The sequence below is a fragment of the Euprymna scolopes genome, chromosome 6 (assembly GCF_053919585.1).
Source record: "Euprymna scolopes isolate OS-2025 chromosome 6, ASM5391958v1, whole genome shotgun sequence".
Classification (NCBI taxonomy): Eukaryota; Metazoa; Mollusca; class Cephalopoda; order Sepiida; family Sepiolidae; genus Euprymna; species Euprymna scolopes.
In genome coordinates this window covers 26,905,179-26,924,284 of record NC_136487.1, presented here as the reverse complement: position 1 = coordinate 26,924,284, position 19,106 = coordinate 26,905,179, and the positions used below count along the sequence as shown (strand labels likewise).

Here is a 19,106-nt window from a genome sequence, read left to right as displayed (position 1 = left end):
CCTTGATTACGTATATGTGAATGAAGACGTATCATGTGTAAGGTCCAAACTGGCAGAGTTTGGTCTGATTTACAAGGACCCAGAACGTTTGAAGGATGGCGCCTGTGTCTTGGGCCTGAATGTTCGACAGGAGTGAGAAACCTCGAAGTGGGGACACGAAACTGCAATTCCTGAAGTACCCGATGTCTTCACAAGGTGAGCTGTATTCTCCCTGTCTGGAAAACTTGTGGAGCAGCTACCATTTTGTGGATGGACTCTTGCGGCAACAGGCACCATAAAAAGGAGGGCAAGCGCAGTCACCAAAGGCTGCGATGGTGAAACAACAGACGATTTATTGGTTAGGAAACTATCGCAAGGGTAAAGCAGGATGACTCTGCCAAAGGAGATGTGCATGCAGGGAGATGAACTGAATGTCTAGGTGGATGCAAGCTCTCTGGCGATTGGTGTACTGCTGGAGGAGAATAGGGCTGTGATTGAAGACACCTGCTGGTTGTGACCAGCAAATGACGCTGCTCATACCAACCTGGCAGAGCTCGATGTGGTGATAAAAGGCATCAACCTGACACTCCAGTAGAAAGTCAGGAAATTATGCATATATGCATGTATCACTGGATATCGGACACGTTGACAGGCAAGACCAGGGTGCGCACTAAGGTGGCCACCAAGATGCTGAGCAGAAGGACATTGGAGACCATAAAAAAGCTGGTAACAGAGTACAACCTGTCTGGGAATGCGGTACTTGTCACTTCAAACAGCAACCTTGATGATAGGCTTACTCGGGTGTCACAAGAATGGTATGACGCTGAGCAAGTTCCATTACTATGTGCTGCCTCTGTTGAGGTGGTGGACAAAATCAAGGAGATATGAGTGAGACGGACATGCTATTTTCTGTCATTGTCCAAAAGTACAGTGAGAGTGGTGATCAAGGTATGCCAAACATGCCAGTCAATCGACCCCGCCCCAGTTATATGGCAGAGGGGTCAGCTGGGAGTAGATACTTGGATCCGACTGGGTATGGACATAACCCATTACGACAGCCAACACTTCCTCACATTGATTGATTGTGGGTTGACAAGGTTCGTGATCTGATGCCCATTAATAAGACAACTCCTCCAGTGTCATCCATAAATTTAATATTTTACAAAAGGGGACTGCCTGAAGAGATCCTCACAGACGACACGGCCTTCTGCAGTGGGGAGTTCAGGCATTTCGTAGATGAGGCGGGGATCCAGCTCAGATATTGATGTGCGTATGTGCCGAGTGGCAATGGCATAGCAGAGTGGTGTCACAGAAGTGTGAAGAGGATCACGGCCAGGAAGCAATGCATGATCGCAGAGGCGGTCTATAGATATAATGCAACACCAAGATAAACAAGGGTACCGTGACTGCTGCGAGTGCACCTGTCAATGCGATCCATTGACACACGTCTGCCTGATTGGCGGAGAACACGAGGGCTGTATGAGTTAGGAGAAACCATTTGCTTGAAGAGAACGAATCACCTGCATTGTCAGTGAGCAGGCCGTGCTGGTCGATGGTGCTCCAAACTATGTGAAGAATATCTGGCCCGCCCTAAGTACGAACCAGTTGGTGAATCATCCAATGATGAACTGTGGATCCAACTTAATGAACTAGCGAATTTGTGAGGAGTGGGTTTTTCTTCTTTGTCTTTCTTTATTGAAGCCCAGACTTTGAGGTGTTGTTGTCTTCACCGGAAACTGTGGCCTTCTTACCGAGAACTGAGACTTTTTGTATCTAATATAAAGTGATTCCATCGAACTGTTTAGCACTCAATGCGATGAAACTAAATTGCTTTGAGCAACCTGCCTTGGAGCTGAGGAGTTGCTCTCTTCTGGAAGCAGACAATGCCAGGCCAACCTGTTCCCTTTCTATTGTTTGTTCCTGATTTTACATACAAGACTGTAAATTATAATTTACAAGAATTTCTTGTTAGACAGGATACTCCAAAGAAATATTAAGATTTCTTTAATCTGCTCACTTTCAAAGAATGTGTCCTTTTCATCAAAGGAAATATATTAGCAAATAATTATTATGGTGAAGCTATGATTTTGCTGGTACTTGCATAAATTGAAACTACATTATATGAAAACTAGTCATATATGCAAAAAAAACAGTGTAAAGAGTTCATAAAATACAGAAATTTAAGGAAATCTTACTATTTCTTTTTGAGTACCCTGTCGAACAATAAATTTTTGTTTTCTTTTACAGGGTGGGCCAAAATAAGGGTCCTATCTTTAAATTTGAATAACTTCCACAAAATAAAAGTTAAACTCACCAAACTTTATGTGTGTGTAGACTGACCCTTCCGAGATTTTTTGAAATAAACAAAACAAATTTTGGCCGAAAAACACTTCTTAAAACTTACAAAAACTAAAGTATTGTTTTTTACACTGTTTTGAGTTAAGCAAAAATAATGTTTTCTAAATGGGCGCCGTTGGCGGCTTCACACTCTTCGGCTCTTTTTAAAAGATTTTCCATAACAGTTTGCAACATCTGAGGACTTATGGCTCTTATTTCTGCTTCAATATTTGTTTTCAGTTCCTCAATATTGTTTGGTTTATTGGCATAAACCTTTTCTTTGAGGTAACCCCATAAGAAGAAGTCAGGAGCTGTAAGGTCGGGTGATCGTGGAGGCCATTGAATTTCGCAACTGCGAGAGGTAATCTGATTTCCAAATATACCCTGTAAAAGTGTAAGGGTATCTCTCGCAGTGTGTGCTGTGGCTCCATCCTGTTGGAACCACATCCCTAAAACGAGCAATAATTCCTCGGATTGCTTTTGCCGAAGGAGAGTTTCTGGTGTTGTAATGACGCCGATAGATGAGTTGAGTCTCCGAAATCGACTCATTGGATTTAAAGTACCAGTCTATTATGAGGGTACGTTCCTTAGGGCTAATACGGCTCATGCTTGCTTCGGAAGGGGTCCTTTACTTATTATGAAAAAAAAAAAAAAAAAAAAAAAAAAAAAATCAATAAATAAAAAAGTTATGAATTTTTAAAAATAGGACCCTTCTTTTGGCCCACCCTGTGTATCTAGCTCTATTTCTATTTTGGTTGTATTGAGCTTTTTTTATTTGGTTGGGATTACTATATTTATATGCTCTTTAAATCTACAGGAGCTTTTGGCTTGTAAACTTAATTTTTACTTCTATATATCTTTAAAAGTGAGAATGTGTGTGTGTGAGGACAACTTTCAATCTATATACTAAATGAATTATTGATCTACAGACTTGAAATTTGGTACATAGGTTAGTCAGACATGTGGAAAACTTTTTAATCTGTTTTCATTTGGAGAAAAGGGCTGCTGTAGCAATACACATGAAAAAATTGAAATAGCTTGAAATATTTCAATATTGGTATGCATAGAAAGAGCTTGATGAGCTAAGAAAGAATCTTTTAAAAAATTTTAAATCTGATTAAAATTAAGGAAGTTATGGCTATTTTTGTGCCTCACACGTTTGGATATTTTTCCCTCTTTAAGACCATATGCGTTTCGTCACATTTTTTACACTACTTTTTCAGTAAAAATGTCATATCTTTGTTAAAACACAAGACTAAGAAATGAAATTTACCATATAAGTGTATTTTTGTACAAGGAATCAGAATATGCAACTGAAAATCTCCCAAAGTTTATGGTTTCCAAATAATCTGCAGTAAATGTGCATAAATATGCAGCAATTCCTTAAAAATGCCATGTATCCATAAACAGAAAAGAAGTTGGAGAACTCAAAGTTGAATTGTAATGTGCTTTATGTACAAAAAACTTAAATCTAAACATAAGACCATTTAAAAATGAATATATTGCAATATTTCTTTGGTATTATTGTAGATTAACACCTTCTGTTTAACCCCACTCAACTCCTTCTGACCACCCCTCCAAAATGTGATTCTACCTTTTTAGGAAATTATGTATAAAATGCCATGAAAAACTTTAATGAAAGATAAACAAATTATTTTAGAATTAAATGTAAAATAATTTCCTATTACAGGTCATTCTAGCATTTTAGGGCAGTTAATTTTTTTTTTCTATGGGAAAATATGCATGCTTTATTTTTTTTTTTTTTTTTAAGATGATTATGTGTAGTTTTAAGAGGGTTTCTATGCAATGAGAATATGGGGGAGGGTTGCCATTCGGACTTTGAATTGTAGGGCTAAGGAAAATTATGTGTGAACATACTGAAAACTTGACAGAGACAAAGCTAACAAAAACAATATTAGAGGGGGGAGCGGTTAGTTTCACAAAAATTTAATGTAAAATAATTCATTTCCTGGCCGTTCTAGCATTTTAGGACAGTTAACCAATTTATTTTTATGTGTATTTTTCTTTAAGGAAGGATCTATTTTTTGTTTGTTTGTTTTAGATGCTTGTATGTGGCTTACAGAGGTATTTTGTTGGGGGGGGGGCTTGCCACTCGAACTTAGTGTTATTGTTAGGGTTAAAGAGTGTTTTAGGAGGAGACTTGCCACACATAATTTGTATTAGAGGTGAAGTTAAGAGAGCTTTTTTTCAAAAAGAGCGTTCAAAAATTTGTTGATTTCTATTTTCGAGGTTGAAGGTGTTAATTCCATAGGCCGTTTATACTACGCTGGAGCAGGTTGTAAAAATATCTTTCGCTTAATAAGTAGAAAAAAAAAATAACGAAATAAAAAGCTTCCTAATTGTAGTTTGATGTGTTTTCTAACTGCTTTTAAAATTTCAAGAATATTGATATAGATTTTGAGGGTTTGTATTACTATACACATAGATTCGAAAAAGTTGTCAAAAAAAACAAATATATAACAAATAAATGTTATCAAAAGCAAGTTACTTTTCTACCTAACTGGATAATTTTTTAGTGTTTTTATTTAATGTAACATGTTTATTCAGCTTGAAAACAGTGTTTACCGATGTTTTGGAAAATTTAAAATGGCGCCCGCCCGACTCTCTTGAAACGGTAAGTTTGGGGAAAAGAGTTAAAAAATAAAAAAGTAGACAAAATACTGCTAGAAACTCGCTCAATATATGTTACCGTGACATAGGCTGACATATATTCGGTGAGTTTTTAACAGTATTTTGTATAGTTTTTTTTTATTTTTAACTCCTTTTCTCAAACTTACCGTGTCAAAGAGTCGGGCCGGGCGCCATTTTTAATTTTCCACGGTAAACACTGTATTTTTTTCGAGCTGAATAAACATGTTACATTGAATAAAAACACAAAAAATATATCCAGTTTGGTAGAAAAGTAACTTATCTTGCCTTTGATAACATTTATTTGTTATATATTTGTTTTTTGACAACTTTTTCGAATCTATGTATAAACGAGATTTTGATACTTATTTTGATTTAAAAAAAAAACCATTTGTGGCTGTTCGCAGTAAAACATTGTTTTAATTCGCTGTTCAAAACTAATTTAAAGAATAAAAGTGCATGCAAGCTATATATCTACAAAAGTTTTTGTTTTTTTAACCATGTTTTTAAATTTGACGAGATTTGTGAGAAATTGCAACAGATTTATAATGCCGAATTGGTTAGGATTGTTGTTATTACATATTCTGAAAACCGAATAGTTCTAAACTAATGTTATTCTGATAACAAAATAGCTCTAATTAAACATAAGAACATTTATATTCATATTTTCATGTTTTTCTTAATTCGTTCTTGAATAAAAGTTAAAGAACGCGTGTTTGTTTACAACTGTGCTATCGCTGATTCTACAGGCTGGAGCTGCTGCTGCTGCTGCTGCTTAAACTTCATTTGACCAAATTCGATTAAAAAGAAACAATTTTTTTTTCGGGTAGGTCCTTTTAAATTATCAATTACCGCGGTCCTACTCAACATAAAACAATACTTTTAATTGATAAAGATAGTAAAAAGATTGATTTACTTACTACTGGGTGTCCGAAGAATTTTTTTTTCAAAATGTTCAATACTCGTCATATTAAAGTCTTATTTTTAACACGACAAAAAAAGAAATGGTCAAAAATATTTCGGACACTTGACAGTATTAAGATTAACACCTCTTCTAATTGGTTCCCAAATTTCATGACGAAATTCTTCATACAATCACGGTACGGACCTTTAGAAAACAGGGGGGGTCATTACAAAACCTTACCGAAAACGCCATTTTATGACGTTCACATTTTTATCACTTTATTTGCTTAAAACTCTTAAAATATATAATGTACATTCATATTTATTAATTCATTTGAAAGTATATTCATTTCCGAACAAAACAGTAGTAATTTGAAGACTTGAAGTGCTTTGGTTTAAAAAATATGGCTATTTTAGTAGAACTACCTTGAAATCTGTGATTATCCAAAGCGTTTTTTCGTCCGTGTGTAGAAAACAAGTTTTTAAAGGTAGGTTGTATGTTGGTTTATCACCAGACCACATTTACCAAAAATTAATTCCAAAAAATTTTAATTAAATTTTTCGTTATTATATCTTTCTAATGTAATCTCCAACCGCGCTCTCCAAAAAAAAAAAACAAAAAAAAAAACATGTAATTTGACATATTTTTGGATTCGTTTTGTTTATGAAATTGTTAGGTGAAAGTACAGAATGATTTCATAAAAAAAAAAAAAATAATCGGTAACTATCCAGATCCGTTACAACAAAACACCGACTACTCTAATTTGTTTTTTGATAGTTAATTGATGTCGCTGACAACGAATCTGATAGTCAAACTTGGGGCAAATTTACTGGTTGCATGGTATTAACCCCTGATCCCACGAACTACTTTCCAGCATTTTGCAGGTTCCGTTTACGCTACGCACATGCGCGCTGTAGCATAATCGACAGCTTCACCAAGAAAACTACGTTGGGGGGAGGGGGGCCCAGAACATAGAATTTTCTAATTTTCAAAAATACATTATATCACTTTTTGGGTGGAAAATTTAAAATTAGCTGAAAAAGAAATAAAACAAGAAAAGGAAAGCACTCCATGTTTGGGAGGGGGGGTAATTTAAAGTTATTCGTGGGTTCAGGGGCTAATACCATGCTAACGGTAAATTTGCCCCAAGTTTGACTATCAGATTCGTTGTCAGCGACCTCAATTACCTATCAAAAAACAAATTGGAGTGGTCGGTGTTCTGTTGTAGCGGATCTGGATATTTACCAAATAATCCCCTCTTCCCGCAAAAAAAAAAAAAAAAAAAAAAAAAAAATTACATTTATCGTTATTTTATGTTCCAAATGTAATTCCCACCACCACCGTGGCCTTCGTTATAAAGATGGCCGGCCAGCTGAAAAAATGACGTCATCGCCGAGGTCCCAACAAGCAAGATATGTGGAACTCTTAGACTGTCAATAATGAACAGTAATTTTTACAGACAGCGTTACAAAACTTCAAAATTGGATTAAAATAAAGAAATAAAGAAAGAACACGATTTATACTGAAACTCATCTAATATTAATAATAAAAAAATAAAATAAAAAACACAAGTTATTTGTTTAAGTATATTATAAGCAATTGAATATTTCGTTGTATTATAGATTTTAAAGATTAGAATGCGTTCTTTAATTACTTATAAATTACATTTTAAAAAAGTGAAGGAACACGATTTGATTTGAAATAAACTTGAAGTTTATTTAATATAATTAAATGAAAATTATGCATGTAAGATTATGAATATTTGAAGCAGAACACAAGCAAAACATTTGATATGAGTTAAGACAATAAACAAATATTAAAATTAAACTTTTTTTTTAAATCAAAATGAATATTTTTTTAAAATCAAAATGAATATTTTTTTAAAATCAAAATGAATATTTTTTAATAAAAATGAATATTTTTTAATCAAAATGAACCACAATATTTTTTCAAAATCAAAAACAATATTTTTAATAAATTCATGAAATATTGCACAGTAAAAAAATTAACCTAAAGAAAAAATCATGTTTCTTATTTAAGATTATTTCACCACATAACAAAAATAACATGCAAAATCATTTTTTTATATCCATATTTTCAGTTTGTTAAAATACGTGGGTTTGTATTACTGTACACATAGATTCGAAAAAGTTGTCAAAAAACAAATATATAACAAATAAATGTTATCAAAGGCAAGATAAGTTACTTTTCTGCCAAACTGGATATATTTTTCGTGTTTTTATTCAATGTAACATGTTTATTCAGCTCGAAAAACAGTGTTTACCGATGTATTCGAAAATTCCAGATGGCGTCTGATTCTCTCTTTAAAACGGTAAGTTTGGGAAAAGGTGTTATAAATACAAAACCGGATAAAATACTGTTAAAAACTCGCTCAATATATGTTACCGTGACATAGGTTGACATATATTCGGCGGGTTTTTAATAGTATGTTGTATAGTTTTGTATTTATAACACCTTATCCCAAACTTACCGTGTTAAAGAGAGAATCAGACGCCATCTTGAATTTTCGAATACATCGGTAAACACTATGTTTTTCGAGCTGAATAAACATGTTACATTGAATAAAAACACGAAAAATATTTGGTAGAAAAGTAACTTATCTTGCCTTTGATAACATTTATTTGTTATATATTTGTTTTTGACAACTTTTTCGAATCTATGTGTACAGTAATACAAACCCAATTACGTTAATGAAATGAATTGTACTTATTTACTATGCCTCCCCACGGGACAGAGTTAGACACCAGGGTCGTTTTTTAACGTGGAGAAAAGGTACAAAAATAAAAATTGTCTCAGTCGTGAAGGATTTCTCCTCCACCGAAAGAGAACAAGAAATAGAATGCAGCATCTGGAGAACAGATACTACACTTTGATCTGGTCCCGAAGGCCAAGACTGTTTAAGACCACGAGTGAACGCGCGTTTTTTTTTTTTTTTTTTTTTAGTTTAGTTTCATATATATATATATATATATATATATAAGTATTTTTTAATTTTATCTTTCTAGCTTTAAAAAAAGGTTTAAAAATTTTATCAGCCGGCATAATTTATTTTTAAATATTGAAAAATTTCAGAAAAATAAATTATTGTTAGATTTTTAAAACGTGTGTCAACAGCTTAAAAAAATCGTGTTTTAAAGAGTCGATGTTGTCTCGCATTTTCATTAGTTTTGTATGCTGTAAAAAAATTTTTTTTAATATTAGCAATTTATTTGAAGCTTCTTCTTTTGAATGGTAGAACATTTAGGATGATAATATTGAATTAAATTATAGTTACATCGTGTTAAATACAGGGGGGGAGCACGTTAAAACTTACTTTGCTGAATGGAGATGGTGTAAAATCTTTTTTTTTTACTGCATTATAATTCTTTATCTTTCGGAAATGAAAATACTGTCACTTTTTGGTCCTTTACGATAATTTCCTCAGCAAGTTGGAACGATGCATGCACCGTGAAGGCATTTTAATAAAAAAAAGAAATATTACACTGACTTCAAGACGTTACGAATGCCTACCGGTGACTACCGGTGTCACCGGTATGGACTATCCGTGATGACGTCAGCAGATTAAATTATTTTTGCCCACCGGCCATCTTGTCTTTTAAGACGGTCTTGCCACCACCCCCACGCAAAATAGAAGAAAAAAATTGAATTTGTCATGTTTTGCCGCCTTCCCTCCCCCTCAATCACCAAACTTGAAAAAAATGCTAGAAGTGACGTCTCGTTGAACGCTAGGTGGCCAAAAAGTAGGTGCTCATTTTATGAGCAATTTATATAGGAAAGTGATACCCCACTCTAAAATGTTAAAAAAATTTTTTTTTTTTTTTTTTTTCAAAATTTCTTTCATATTATCTATAAGGCCCGTTTAAACGTATTAAGCAAAAAAAAAGTAAATCTTTTTTTGTTTGTTTTTTGTTTTTTAGCGGTTTAATTACACTGGGTCGTCGGGTCAGGGTCACGTCGTAAAAATTACTTTTAACTATGAATAATTTTCTATTCGATCAATTTTCGTAATTTTCTTGGATATATTAATATTTTCTACATGACAAGTAAATAATATTGTTTTTGAAATTTAACCCGAATATGTTATAAAAAAAAAAAAAAAAAAAAAAAAAAAAAAAAACTACATAGTGACATGGAGTATGGACTTAAACCGTGGCCTTCGTTATAAGACGGTCTTGCTTAAACAGTGCCCCCCCCCACTTTTTTAAAATAGATTTTATTTTAGAAATTGGGGACTTAAATTTGGAAAAATTTTGTAGTTATTTAAGTTATCTTTTTTTTTTTTTTTTCTATGTTTATATGTCGATTAACGATTTCGTGTCGACATTCTTACAATACGCCAAAGAAATTTAAAATATACATTTATTTTATTGTAGATAATAAAATAAACCTTTATAGTTTGGGTTTTAATTTTTGTTATTCAAATATCGTAAAACTGTAATTTAAAACCGAGGGAATCGATATCTGAAGGTGAAATAATAAAAAAATCTAACGTTATTATGTTTGCAGTTTGTGTCGAAATTGTTACATTATATTAGTTATATCACTTCTAAAATTCGAATCTTAAACTCACATTTGTGCTGGGATCTGGCTCCTGTAGAGCCGCCTGGGTCTCTTCCTCGGTTAAAGCGGACATTTTTCTAGCGGGAGTGAAAAAATGATGTCTAAACGTGGACGAAGTTAAAAAAAGTCGGTTGAAGTTTTACTGACGTCGACCGACGAAACACGAAACAAAGTGCAGAAAGAAATCTCATTTAAGAGTGGAAACGGTCGCAAACTAAAGGGAGGTAACTCTAACCGCCTTGGCAGAGGGAGAATTGCTTTTCATCAATCGTTAAGTCGGTAGCGTTGCCTTGACATTGGCGATGAACCCAACAGAAGCGTTGTTGTTTGAGCCACTCATCACTGTGTAATCAACCAAGGCCACCTAAAATAAAGTATATAAAAAGAAATGGCAGGGTGACATGTCAACTAGGCAATGACACTTTCAAATGACATTTACTCTTTATGTAAATGAAAAATGATGACCTATGGGTAATTGGGTTTGTTTTACAATCCACAGAGATAGGAAAAGATTGTAAAAAAAAAAAAAAAATATATATATATATATATATATATGTGTGTGTGTGTGTGTGTGTGTGTGTGTGTGTGTGTGTGTGTGTGTGTGTTATCAAAGGCAAGATGTTACTTTTCTACCTAACTGGATAAGTTTTTAGTGTATTTTTTAATGTAAGATGTGTTTATTTGATTTTTAAAAAAAAAAAGTAGTGTTGAGCGCTATGTGAGAACAAGAAAAAATGTCTCTTCACATCTTTAAAGTCTCGACAATAACTTAAAAATACAAAAAAAAAAAATATGGTGGTAAAAACCCATCCAATAAATGTCGTGGTAACATTTATTGGGTGGGTTTCTACCACCATTTCGTTTTATTTTTATTTTAAAGTTATTACCAAGACTTCAAAGATGTAATGAGATATTACTGCTATTTTTTTTTCTCACATAGTGCTGAACACTACTTATTTTTCCAACTAAATAAACATTTAAAAAAAAGTAAAAACTTACATTGCAATGGATTAGGGAGGTGGTATCGAGCTGCGCGAATAGACCGTACAACTATAAGGTTGACACAGAGGCAAAAAGATAACGGCAATAGCAAAAGAAGAATGGCAGACACTGAAACTCATTCAAAGACGACAGATTTTCTTTTATTTACCGAGAGAAATAAATGAAAGTGGTTGTTTCGCGATCAGTGTGAGTAAAACAGAATCAGCCACTTGACGTGGGTATTGGAACATGGCAGCTGGACATCAGTGGGCGCTGGTATGGGTAGCTGGACGTCAGTGGGTACTGGAACAGGGCTGCTGGACATCAATAAGTATGTGTGTGTGTGAGAGACAGAGACATAGAGAGAAAGAGAGAGAGAGAGAGAGAAAGAAAGAGAGTGAGAGAGTTCCCTAAACAACTGGAATTATTTTTTTTTTTTAACTTTCACACAAATGTATTTTATGTGCCTGGCAGTGTTCTTAGATAGAACCAGAATCGGATTTGTATCGGAATGTCTTCAATAAATCTCGCTAATTTAAAAAAATCCAATGAAAGAAGGAACAGGCGATTTTGACTAAATTAACGCCTTATACAGCTTAACATCACAAGTGCATTTGAGAAGTTTTATTAATGCACAAGCAGAAAGGCCTAGCAAATAAAATCAACAGGTTCTTTGATATGACAGGGGCGTGTTCAAAATGAATATTTCTGTTTAGAGCACAATTGAAGGTTCTTCAAAGATTGACTCTTTTCATCAGAAGGTAAACAATAGTAAAGAAATGCAGCATAAAATTGGAAATATATTCATAAATCTTTTTGTGAACTAAAAGGCATTTGGCAATTGTGCATAAAGGGAGAGCCTAACTTTCAAACCCACCGGAAGCTGGCACCTGCGTCTCTCAACTGATGTATGGAAGCACAAAATAGATACAATTTTCAAATATATTTCATGTTTATTTTTATTTTTTCACCCCCTTATAATAAAAATATATAAAAATATGTAATCTTTTTTTATCAATTAATTTTTTAATCGCATATGTTTTCAAAATACTACGTTTATTTAAGTTAATGTTATATATTTTGTCAAACTATTTAGATATTTTAAAGAAACATGAAAAAAACTATGAATGCGTCACATTTTTACAGAAACATGAAAAAAACTATGAATGCGTCACATTTTTATTAATAGTTCTAGCAGTTTAAAAAAGGTGAATGTGCAACAGAAAATAGTTTAAGTTTTAAAACATAAATATTTCACATATGTTAAAAACATTAAATTCGAACAAGATAATAAGTACGAATCCAGTAGATGATATTGCTAAAACAGTTATTTTTAGATCGTTAAAATTAAACATGAAATTAGATTATACAGCCAGACTTTGTGTGAACCCTGTAGATATGTAGCCAGACTTTGTGGACACCCTGTAGATTATACAGCCAGATTTTGTGGACACCTGTAGATTATACAGCCAGACTTTTTGGGTACCCTGTAGATTATGTAGCCAAACTTTTTAGGTACCCTGTAGATACTGCAGCTAGATTTTGTGGACACCTTGTATATTTGAAAATTATACCCATTTTGTGTTTTCATGCCTCAATTGAGAGACTTGAAAAAATGAATTGATCAAAAAAGTTTACATATTTTATATATTTTAATTATAAGGGGGCCAAAAAGAAATAAACATAAAATATATAGGAAAATTGCATCCATTTTGTGCTTCCATATCTCAATTGAAAGCCACGGGTGGCAGCTTCCGGTGTATTTGAAAGTTAGGCCCTTGCTTTATGCACAATTACCAGGCATTTTCATTAGAATTAAATGGAATAAAAACATGAAAGTAAAAATCAAATAAGTAATCAGTTAATTAATTATTGAAGCTGTACTCCATACGGTAATTTTAATTATATATATATATATATATATATATATATATATATATATATATATATATATATAAGTGAACGTGTCTGTCTGTCTGTCTGTCTGTCTGTCTGTCTGTGTAAATTTCCCTATGTAATAACTCTGTCAATTTTTAGTCTACACAGACTCGAAATTTGATATACAGGGTACTGAGATTTGGGAAGATCTTTGTAATCCGTTTTCGGCCACAAATTTTAGCTGTTATGGGGTCAAAGTTCAACGATTTGGCCTTTGAAAACTCTACCAAACTCTCCGCCAATTTTGGGTATAAACAATTGAAATTTTAGATATAGGTTCCTTGGACATGGATTTAACTTAATAACTTGATTTGAGCCCAAAACAATAAATGTTAAGGGATCATAATAGGGGTCAAAGTTTAAAAAAAAAAAAAATTGACCTCTGCGACCTCTACCAAATTACTCAGACAATTTCTGGTCTAAACATTTAAAATTTTATATAAAGGGTATTCAGAGATAAGGCAAACTTTTTAATCGGTTTGGGTCGAAAATTTTTAGTTACCAATATATAAATGTATGTATGTATGTATGTATGTTTGCATGTCTGCCTAAAACTTTCGACAGATGCGATGGATTTTTACAAGATCAGTATCGCTTTTGAGTTTCGACTTTTCAGACGACAAATATCGAAAGATTGGCTAAAAATACTAATATCTTCACCTTCAGCAGAGTACTTTTCTACAGGGGGGTCGCTTTTTTCGCAGATATTTTCGAAAGTTATCCTCTCCTTTCGACTATCTAGCCTTTATTTAAACCTACGTCGCTTCTGGTTTGGCGGTGGTCGAAACAGCAAAGACGTTAGGTTTTTTTCCCCGTTCTTTTCTTCCTTTGTGGTACGGGTTCTAGCATGCCTTCCTACTACCACTTTTTTTTTTTTTGTTTTTTTTTTTGCTCAACATACACCTCCAAACACCCGGAGCAATGCTGGGCTGAAATATGAGTATATATGTGTGTGTGTGTGTGTGTGTGTGTGTGTGTGTGTGTGTGTGTGTGTGTGTGTGTGTGTGTGTGTGTGTGTGTGTGTGTGTGTGTGTGTGTGTGTGTGTGTGTGTGTGTGTGTGTGTGTGTGTGTGTGTGTGTGTGTGTGTGTGTGTGTGTGTGTGTGTGTGTGTGTGTGTGTGTGTGTGTGTGTGTGTGTGTGTGTGTGTGTGTGTGTGTGTGTGTGTGTGTGTGTGTGTGTGTGTGTGTGTGTGTGTGTGTGTGTGTGTGTGTGTGTGTGTGTGTGTGTGTGTGTGTGTGTGTGTGTGTGTGTGTGTGTGTGTGTGTGTGTGTGTGTGTGTGTGTGTGTGTGTGTGTGTGTGTGTGTGTGTGTGTGTGTGTGTGTGTGTGTGTGTGTGTGTGTGTGTGTGTGTGTGTGTGTGTGTGTGTGTGTGTGTGTGTGTGTGTGTGTGTCTACAACCACACATAATGAAATGACAAAAATATAATTTATTTGATTGAGAAGTAATGGAAGCAGCACTTTAATAAATATAGGAAAAAACACCATGTTTAGGAGGAAAATGAAGTAAAGATTATTTAGTCATAAAATACATAACACATCCAGTGAAAGGATTTACAGTCAATCGAAGTAAAGCAAATATCATATGTGAAAACGGTTGCATACTTTGCAAGCAGTAAAGTTGGAGACGTATGAGCAAATTAATATACATGCTTGGACAATAGAATACTTGCTCAGCAATTGCTTCTTTTTTCTTAAATCATTTGATACAGTGAGTGAGCTTAAAAGATGAGAAGTATAATAAAAAGGAAAAAGAAAAAAGCAAATCTATGCAATTGTTATAGGGATTGCCATTTAGATAGGGTAGATCGAGTGAGCGGAAGGGGGAGAATTTTCTTCATTCCTAAGAGAGAGAACATACAACTTTTTTAAATTTATTTTTGTTACTGGCTAGTAAGAGGCAGGCAATAAGGCAGATGAAGATTAAGAAATTGTCTATGTATCTACCTTTATATATATATATATATATATATATATATATATATATATATATATATATATATATATATATATATATATATATATATATATATAAAACACAGGACACAATGAAAAGATTAAATACAACCATTATGCTCCTCCTGCTGGCCGCCTTAAATCTGTAATCACACACATTATGACTCGCCAGAAACCAATTCAAATAACAAGATCTGCCGCTATCAATAACAATGAACCAGTGTACATATATAATCCAAACCAAAATACTAATCGTAATACCTCTAACCCACCTTTAACATTATCGATTTTTCAACATACTTTCTTAATACTTTATAACTTAATAATCCTTTATCTTAATTCTTTATTTCTTCTTTGTTTGGCCGTTTTTTTTATCTGCAATTTCCGTTTTAGTGTTTAAATATTCCTATCTATCAAAGATATCAATCTACCTACACATTCATATCCTGTATGTATATTTACTTATATTTTACTATATTCATTTGCTTACATACTACTTGCTTTATCCGGAATTTGCAGATACCGGCTATTATGTGGTAGTTGTATTTTTTTGGAAAGGTACCAAATATGTGCGTACGTTCTGTACTGGGTGTTATTATTATGATGGTGTATATATTTGTATTGTTGTTCATGTTAGTATCAGAAAGTCTTAGTGTTTTATCTAGAGACAGTCTTATATATAAAGAGACATTGAAGAGATATAGAGACAGTCTTATATATAACAACAGAATACATATAATACCGGAGAGCCGACAGCTTGCAATACACAATGAGAGGAGATTTGATATATAGACAGATATACCGATAGTTTGACATTTATACTTTGACAGTTCTGTGAACGGAAGTGTCTCTATAACATTTATACTCTGACACATTTTATATGATGATTTTATTAAGGTTCTTATAACATAAATGGACAATACCTTTTCTTGTTGAATAACAACACGACGACGCAGATACAAAAACACATGATGATACGTTTATTTCTTCTTCGACCGGTCGAACATGATTTTATCTCAGGGATTCAAAGTTGTTACATGGTTATTTCTAAAAGCCTCTCACTTCTAGAGGGTGCCTTGACTCTAACAGAGAATCGGTCTGAATCTCTCTGCTCCTCTCCACTGACCGATTCCGATTCTCACTTATCTAACTAAATTCATAACTCATGACGTCATTGCACGACCGAGCACGTGTATATGAGACCCATGGCATGAATCCTTCTCTAACCTAATTTTACGTAACTCACTTTACAATAACATTTTCCATTCTCTTTGTTTTATAAAGGAATTTCACCTGTTTGTTAATTCTGTAACCCAAATTTCTATTATGTTTTCTTTCTAAGAATGTAAATAGTTTCATCCAAATTGTATTATTAAGTATTTTAACAGAATCAACAATTTAACTGGACATTACATTTATAACATTCTGTGTTTATTTTAACTTATGATTGGAATTCTCAGTTCCAAGTATAGCTTCGCAAGTTCGAATCCTTGACTATCCTATTTCATATTTACATTTAACTGATTCCCTATTTTTATACTTACATGAAAAGGGGACAGCCCTTATCATGTAACACCGGCCACCCTCTCCCCTTAATTTTTTTTTTCTTAGTGTCTTTTAATAACTCCTGCTGATATTTTCTTAAGTAATAACCTGTACATTTCAGTTGACCTCTTTTTTTTGCCCTATATTTTTGGCGCCTTTTAAAGTCATCTTGTCTGAGTCATTTTGACATTTGCTTTTCTATTTTATAGTCTCAGGCGTAAGTAATTTTCTAACACAGTAGAGAAAGCCCACCTTCTTTGCAGCAGCCTTGGCAATGCTCTCAATGTATCTGTTCCACCTCATGTTCTCTGTAAATGTTAAGGTGAGGAGTATGAAAGAAGTACTTTCAGGTAATGTATCATTAGCCATGACTACTAGTGGTTGATATATATATATATATATATATATATATATATATATATATATATATATATATATATATATATAGTAATTAAACTAGTAATTTCACTGTTACATTAAAATACACTCAGTAATTTCACTGTTACATTAAAATACACTCAGCTCTTTAGACTATTATATATATATAATTATAAAACTCAGATCAGCTTGCTTGCTTGGGCGTTTAAACCATCCATCCGTTTTCTGACTTCCAGTTTCAAAAAAATTGTCTGCTTACCTATTTCATGGCCACCCTGTCTTAAGTCCAATATTAAAACAACTGCTGTTATTCAAAGCATACACAAGGTTAACAATATTTTTTGTTTTAACTTTTTTTAACATGTTTTCCTTATAAATAAATGTAATTTAACTCCGTTGAGTTAAAAAAAAACTGATTTAAATATAAATATTAAATATACAATATATAACTATAATCATATTTAAAACCATAATTACTGCTTCTAGTAGCGCTGCTGTGGATTCTGACGATTTTTTTTTCAAGCCTTACTTAAAAAATATTTTCTCGACAAGGAGGGGAGAGGTAGAAACTTTTAATTAGTGCTTGCAGTAATTAATGCTTGTAGTAGTGCTCTGGAGGCTTCCTGGGTTTTATTTCTTCACTCATCACTTAAAAAAATGTTTTCTCAAAACAATAAAAGACAATATAATCTCAAAATCACTTTTTATTTTGAACATTTTTCATTTTACCCTTTGAGGGCAAACAGGTAGATACTTACTATTTAAAAAAATAGCTCGGATCGTTAAATGCAAAAACACCTTTTAAAAATTCATAAATAAATAGATAAAAAATAATGACAGTGGGGTGCAGACCGAACTTTTCTCAAAGTGAATAGTCGCAAAAAAAAGAAGAAAGCAAAATAATATTAATGGGTGGGAGGGGGGGGACTGAAGGTGCCAACGTCAAATTAGGGCTGTAAATCGGTCCTGAAAATGAAGGATCGATTTATTAGAACGTTGTATGTGAAACTGAACCCCCTTCCAAATATTTAAATATTGATTTATTTTCAATCGTTTTTATAATCTGGTAGTTTAGTGTACAATAAACTGCAGAAATAATTGATAAAAGATTAAAAGGAAAAAATTGTAAGGGGGGTGCTGATTATTTAGATGCACCTACATATTTTTTTTTAAATATTTTCTTTACCCAAGTTCTGTGTGATTAAAACTAGAACTTGATTAAAAAAAAAAAAACTATGTTTTACGTGTCCAACATTATTTATTTATGATTATTTTATTTGTATTTTTTATTGCAAGTTGGAATTGTTTTCAAACAAAAAAAAACAAAGCAAATATTTTTTCTCATGTAAAAAAAAACTACTTGACCAATTTACATATTTAAAAAAAAAATTTGTTTTTTTACGGCCTAACCTACCGTAGTTTACCTCCTAAAAAGAAATCAAAATCTACTTTCTTTTTTTAATACCTTTCAACGGCCTTTAAAGATAATATAAAAGAAGGAATTTTTTTTTAAATAATTAAGATTTAACATTTTGGTGTGGCGGATCACTTTCCTTTTTTTTTTTTTTAATTCCATTTTCACCTTAAACAAAGCACAGTGCCACTTTGATGTAGGGGGCTACTATCGGTACCATAAATTGTAGGGATATTATGTAGGAAGTTGAGCAGCAAGATGTCTGTTCACATTACACTTGAACTTCAGGAACCCGCAAGGGAGTTCCACTGTTTAGCAATTCTGTGGAAGAATAAATTTAACATAAAAAGAGACCCTATTTCTAGGTGACATAGCAAGACATGTAATCATTAGCACTTTTTCAAGTTTGGTGGCGGGGAGCGGAAAGAGGAAATGGGGTGGAGATG

The 19,106-nt window shown here is 33.2% G+C and overlaps 1 protein-coding gene across 1 annotated transcript in view; it reads right to left on the bottom strand.

Annotated features, from left to right (window-relative positions):
- LOC145277583 (lactoylglutathione lyase-like) overlaps window positions 1-10,814 on the bottom strand; it is a 62,240-nt gene extending 51,426 nt beyond the window's left edge. Inside the window, exon 1 of the mRNA XM_080129091.1 lies at window positions 10,461-10,814. Within this exon, the coding sequence (XP_079985217.1) occupies window positions 10,461-10,523 (63 nt within the window). The 5' untranslated portion in view covers window positions 10,524-10,814. The remainder of the gene's footprint in view (window positions 1-10,460) is intronic.
- Between the last annotated feature and the right edge of the window lie 8,292 nt (window positions 10,815-19,106).